We start from the raw sequence: 6,223 nt of genomic DNA, 5'->3' as shown, positions 1-6,223 counted from the left end.
ACTTCAGGTTAAATACGCTTCAGGTTGTGTTCTGTGGCGACCCGGAAGTAACGGAATGGGTTACATCCGAGGTCCGCCGCTCAAAATGTCACATGCATGTCCAGAAGCGGTGACCCGTGCACATGCAGGTTGCGTTCTGCTCAGGATGCGAACGGGGCTCCCATTCGAATCCAGAGGTACCACTGTATGCAGATATGGAAGTTCCAAGATACCCAATATTCTACCCATCCAGCAACGACTAAGCTTGTGCTCTCAACTTGGATAAAACAGAATGTAGGGTTGTACAGGATTTGAGGTTATATTCTAAATTTCAAGCAGCATCTGCTTTCTTCAAGTAAGGAAGCAGGAAAGATCACAACACATAGACAAAGAATAAACAGGTATGCTGCCTTGTAGTAAGTCATTTGGTCCATCCTAGTTCCTATTGTCCACCGTGCCATGTAGCAGGCAGGGTTCCCTCCCAGCCCCTACCGACAGATGCCAAGGATTGAACCTGGCATCTTCTGCATGCTAGTCAGGAGCTCCACCACTGAGCTATGGCCCTTCCCCAACTTCTCAGAGCAGAACACCTTAGTAATTACCATTTCACATACTACTATGCATATGCAAATGAGCTTTCATTGAAGCTGGTTCCAAAGGAGGTGTACCTGTTTGGCACAGTCACTCTTTTTAAGATGTATGTTTTAAAGCAAGCTGTGAAGTTACCTTGAGCAGATACAGCTTAGTGACTTAAGAACTCCTGCTTTTTTCTCACTGCTAATGTACACCTCTTCCGTGATAGTAAATTGTAATTGTGTGGGTTTGCAAATACAGTATCTGTTAGCAGAAGACAGTAGTTTATAAAATATTACTACCTTTCTAACAACTGATCTTCATATGAAGTTACAAAAATTGCTTTTATATACCCTCACAGCAGGAACATCAGTTTTCCGACACTTTTTTGTTTTGTTTTACTTTTTATTAAATACAGTTGTACAAGAACAACTATTTATTCATTTTCCTCACTGCGCAGTCTGGCATTTGGATTGGTGACTTTGATAGCAAGCTGAGCTGCTCTTTCCACAATTACCTTCCGATTCTTGGATGAAACATTGTGAGCAATCTCTGCACAATAGGACCTGATAAAAGATAATGGCATTGTGTCACGAACAGTTCATTACCATTTTAAATCTAATTCTAGGAAAGGCTGAGTGAGAATCTAAGATGCTGGAAGTCCATGAAGTAGTCAAGTATGTACTGAGGAAAGTAGAGGGGTAATTACATATTAAGGAAAATTGCACAACAGTCCTAATGTAAATGTTCCACCTGCAAGTGGGACATTATGTTGAAATGCTACTGTACTATTATGTCAAAAACAACATGTCTTTGTTAAAGTCTATGCGCAGGAGAAATGGCCTTTGCATTCAAATGTCACTTTCCACAGGCAGGATGCTTTTGACATAGGGGTTGGAGGCATTTAGATATGTGGAAGCAGTATGCTTCCAAAAGGACTGCCTAGTTTTTTCTGTTCTAAATGCAACTTGAAGACTCCAGAAAGGATAAGGGAGTCATTTGTTACAATACCACACACAGGCTTAAACGAATTGGAAGACTGGAGGAAATAATGTGTAAGGAGATTCCAGATCAAGGTAGACCATGGGATCCTTAGCTCCCAAGGACATTGTTCTCCAAGGGCAGTCCAGATGGAGGATTATTGTGCAGCAGGTGCTGCTCAGGTTTCCATAGCATCCATGCAACGTCATCAAAATCCCAGCATACCATTTTAGATTTAATCTTATTTTGTCTTGCCACAGAAAATTCATTATGTGAAAACAACACATTATACAACTGCCGTCATCACTGCTGTGCAAGTTTCGAAGTACTTTTTTTGGTGGCCAGTTTGTAATGGGTGTGATGTTTCTGTGGGTGGTCTTTATTCCTACACCCGAGTTCTTTCCAATGGTCCAAACAATGAGTGTGTGCCTATTTCCACTGCTTGCTGAAAGCACACTGAAATTCCAACAACCCAGTTCAGAGGAACTATGTTCTCAAGATCGCAACATTGTAAGAGATTCCCTTGGAGACAAAATCCAGGTACATCTACTGCAGTTAAACGTTTTTAACTGAGGTTTTGCACAAAAAACTATACAAAAAAATTAATAGCCTTGATTGGGCCCACAGGTACAGAAATACCCACTCATATACTCAGACTGAGGAAAGATAGGAGTAATTTGAAGGGAGGGACCACACCAAAGATTACCCGCTGGTGTGAATGGAAAACAGCAGTATAGTTATGCACATTTTGATTGGGTCCAGTAAGAAAACCTGCCCGAGCTGTGCCGTTCCCCATTTGACTGAGCTGAATAGATATTGGGGAATCAATAGGACATTATAACCTTCCTCAAAGAGCTCTGTGTGGCATTTTAGCCTACTAACACTGTGGTAGTTTACAGAGAACCTGTCCCAGGCTGCCTAACAGGAATCTGAACTAGGATTTCCCTCCATCAAATTTCAACCACCCCTAAACCTCTACAGAATTATCTTTGAGGCAGATACCTAAATGGTACCAACTGATACTCTGCTGTACTTTGAACACTATAATGGATGCAATGACCTTCCCAAGCGCGAAGACAATCTTCCTCCCCTCAGCATTATGACATTAAAGAAATATTAATATTGTAATATACAAGGAGATTTTCTAGTGGTAAACCTTCCAGCAGTGACAGATTGAGTTCTGGAAAACACAGGAAAAGCGGAAGATCCAAAAGGAAAAAGGAAAGAAACGGATGGGGAAGAGATGGCTAGTAGCAGTATCCCATTAAAGAAAAGAAAAACAGGTGTGTGAGAGATGAGCTAGATCCCACAACTCCCAAAATCTTTTTGCATTCAGTGACTACCACTCCTGCAACCAAGCCAGAAATCTTCAAACACAACATGGCATCCCTGAATCCCTTTTCCAACTCACTTGTTGCTCATCATCAGCACCTCCAGCTCTTTGACGTTGTGGACAAGGAACTTTCTGAATCCTGAAGGCAACATGTGCTTTGTCTTCTTACTGCTACCATACCCAATGTTGGGCATCAAGATTTGGCCCTTGAACCTTCTGCGGACTCTGTTGTCAATACCTCTGGGCTTCCTCCAGTTACGCTATAGAAATCCAGGGAGAAAGAATATCAAAACCTCAACATCTGCACCATCATTTCAGAGATCTAATATATTACCATGCCAGTGCTGCAAAACCAAAACACAAGCTGGCACTCTTGAGTATTTTAATATCTGGTGATTCATCAAAAGGACACCTTACCTTAATTTTGACATAGCGATCAGACTGATGGCGGATGAACTTCTTGGTCCTCTTCTTGACGATCTTAGGCTTGATGAGGGGTCTGAGGGCCGGCATCGTGTCTAACAAAAACAGAGCACACCTAAGGAATCAACACACTATAGGAAATAATTACCCTAAAAAACAAAACAAAAACCACCCTGTAGCAGCGCATCTTTTCTCCCTACCGTGTCCAAAGCTGGAAGAGCATGAAAAGCTCTCCAGTCCTGGGAGGTAATCAAATTAAGAGCTGAACCTCTGAATTATTTTCTCCCACATCTATTTAGTGCAGAGAAACCTTTAAAAAATGCCAGTAATGTCCTAGGCCTAAAATACATATTATTAATGGGCTTTGTGTAACATATGCTGTAAGTAAGCCCATTACTAGTAAAATGAGCTGCAAGATTTCACAGAAATTATCCTCTTGCTATTATCTTTCCATGTTAACTTTTCCATTTTAAAAAATATTTCATAAAATTAGTAACATTAACCAGATATAATACAAGCGGACTGGGCTGATTCAAAATGGTAACTAACTGTAGTCTTTTTCTCATGATGTTTTATTTGCGTATTCCATCACTTGGGAGTTGTGGCTGCTGGCCAAGCTCCTCAACTGTGCCTACAATTGTACAGTCATACCTCGGGTTACAGACGCTTCAGGCTGCGCGTTTTTGGGTTGCGCACCGCGCCGAACCTGGAAGTACCAGAATGGGTTACTTCTGGGTTTCGGCGCACGCAAATGCGCTAAATCGCTTTGTGCATGCGCATAACTTAACGAATTGCGACCCGTGCTCACACTGTGGGTTGCGAAACGTGCCTCCCGCACAGATAACATTCGCAACCCAAGTGTCCACTGTACCCAAATAGAATCCTCACACCTTCCACCAAATATATAGAGGTTGAGCGAGAGACAGTACAGTAATTTAAATCCCACTTCATATGCTGATTGAAGGTGGATGGTACACAAATGTTCACACCTATGAAATATTTATGGGTTGCATCCAACCAAATTGTACTCAGCAGGGCCCCCGAAATGAATGAACCCAAGTTACTCGTGTCTATTAACAAATATACATTGATCTGCTACACCTTTATGAATTTTCCCGATAAAACTGACTTCCGAATAAGTACCACTGTCAAAGATTATGCCAAAGGAGCTGTAGTTTGCGCGCGCGCACTCACAAAAATCCAGCCGAGGTAAATCAGGGCCAGAACCTTATGCACACTTAAGCCTCAGGAGAAGGCGATGGGGTTTACTTCGGCCTAAATGCACATTATGACTGTGCTAAGCGCTGTGTTGCAAAGGTCGATTTAGAAAGTTGAATTATCCGCGGCGAAAAAGCTCAGTTTGTGAGCAACTTCTTTATTTGAAGCCAAGCCTTCCCCTTCGATAAAGATTTACTCGTCGGAAAAGCTCAAACCCTATTACGAGTTCTGTCCAGTTTCCCCTCCATGGACCACCACGGAGGACCCATGGTGCTGCTCTGGCGAGCGAGGGCTAAGCCTTCAGGCCCTTGTGCTTGTCTGCTTTGCCCTCGCCTCCCGCCCTCTCCATGCCAGGTTAGCTCAGCAAAGGGAAACCGAGCTTCGCCCCAAGAGCGCCCCCAAACTCCCCCCCCCCAGCGCGCCTGGAAATAGCGACCGGCCCCGACAGAAAAGGCCTCCAAGCTGCCCCTGGAAGCGGCAAAGTTCTCCCAGGAGCCTCTCCCGGCAAGGATGACAACGGATCTCCCGGACTTACCTGCTGGAGAATGGCGGCACCCGCGCAGAGAGCGAGCGCGGAGAGAAAGAGCGAAGGCGGAAGGCGCAAGGGTTGATGGGACGCCGCTGTAGGGTCCTGGCAGATCGGGTGAGAGCCACACCGAGGGCACGGAAGGACATAAAGGCGGAGTCACTCAAGCTTCTGGTCCTCCTAAAGAGAACCCTAACGTGTATTTTATCATCGAAAAACGTCCTGGCTGAATATTTCAGACTTTAATTGTTATATTAGCTTCTGTGAGGTTAGCTAGGGATATTAAGGACCTGGAAACGTCACTTCCGGCAAGCTGTAGCAGAGGGGCAGGAGCTCAGAAATAAGAAAGTGGTAGAGAAACCTGGGCAGGGCAATTTCGGGTTCGCATAAAAGCTTTTTTTTATGCTTCCCACCTCAACAAAAGGGTGTCCATGGATAGCAACGAAGGAATTGAAGATTTTGGCACGGATTGGACAGCTTCATGTTAGGCATTAATATAAAGTAGAATCAGAAGTTATGGCGTGGTGGTGGTGCGGCTTAGAGAATCGGAAGTGAAATCCCGTGTATCAGTCTCACCTTAAAGTCTAGGAGCTGAGTGGTGGGGAGCTTGGAGGTGCTTGAGTGGATGCTGCTGCCACAGGGACACCTGGTGGTCTTACATGGGTAGCGCAGGCGCAATCTCCATGCCGTAGCTTCTGCGGTTGGTTCTGACCGCCTCGTGGAGTTGCTCGCAAGTTTCGCCCGTTCTCGCGTTAAAAAAGAACCCCGTTTCTTCTACGGCAGTTTTCTGCTAAATAAAACGCTCGTCTTCCAAAGGGACCACTTTTATAAGTTTAAAAACAGACTATTCCACAGACCATTGTACATCTGCAGTGTGCAATCCTGGACAAGTCTCCTCAGAAGCAAATCCCATCAAGGTCAATGGGATTTGCTGTCAGGTTTATACAGGGAACAGGTTCTTAGTTATGATCATCATCTCTTCAAGACATGCTTGATGATTCAGAATTTCCTGCTTATCCCTGTGTCTGGGTTTCATATTACAAAAGAGGTGCTTAAAACTTTGCAGCACGGGGTTTGGCAAGGCAGATTCTCATGAAGTTCACATAGATAGTCTACATGAAATTAATTGGAATTCATTAGCTCCCACGGTACTATGTGGAGGACAAGCAAATTGCCTTGAAAACCCTCTA

General features: G+C 44.1%; 1 protein-coding gene across 1 annotated transcript; it reads right to left on the bottom strand.

The window, feature by feature from the left end:
• Nucleotides 1-936: 936 nt before the first annotated feature.
• Nucleotides 937-5,177, bottom strand: RPL32 (ribosomal protein L32). Its single transcript, XM_028719299.2, has 4 exons — nt 5,043-5,177; nt 3,284-3,384; nt 2,945-3,126; nt 937-1,118 (listed from the first exon to the last, which is right to left on the bottom strand). Exons 2-4 carry the CDS (start codon nt 3,377-3,379, stop codon nt 989-991), a joined length of 408 nt encoding a protein of 135 aa, XP_028575132.1. The 5' UTR covers nt 3,380-3,384; nt 5,043-5,177; the 3' UTR covers nt 937-988.
• Between the last annotated feature and the right edge of the window lie 1,046 nt (nt 5,178-6,223).

Source organism: Podarcis muralis, chromosome 2 (genome assembly GCF_964188315.1).
Source record: "Podarcis muralis chromosome 2, rPodMur119.hap1.1, whole genome shotgun sequence".
NCBI lineage: Eukaryota > Metazoa > Chordata > Lepidosauria > Squamata > Lacertidae > Podarcis > Podarcis muralis.
This window is presented reverse-complemented; position numbering and strand designations above follow the sequence as displayed.

Coding starts and splice junctions, on each gene's coding strand:
- RPL32 (XM_028719299.2), bottom strand. CDS start 3,379: ATGCCGGCCCTCAGACCCCTCATCAAGCCTAAGATCGTCAAGAAGAGG. Junction 3,127..3,283: donor ATCGCTATGTCAAAATTAAG/GTAAGGTGTCCT, acceptor GGATTTCTATAG/CGTAACTGGAGGAAGCCCAG. Junction 1,119..2,944: donor GTGCTGATGATGAGCAACAA/GTGAGTTGGAAA, acceptor ATCTTTTATCAG/GTCCTATTGTGCAGAGATTG.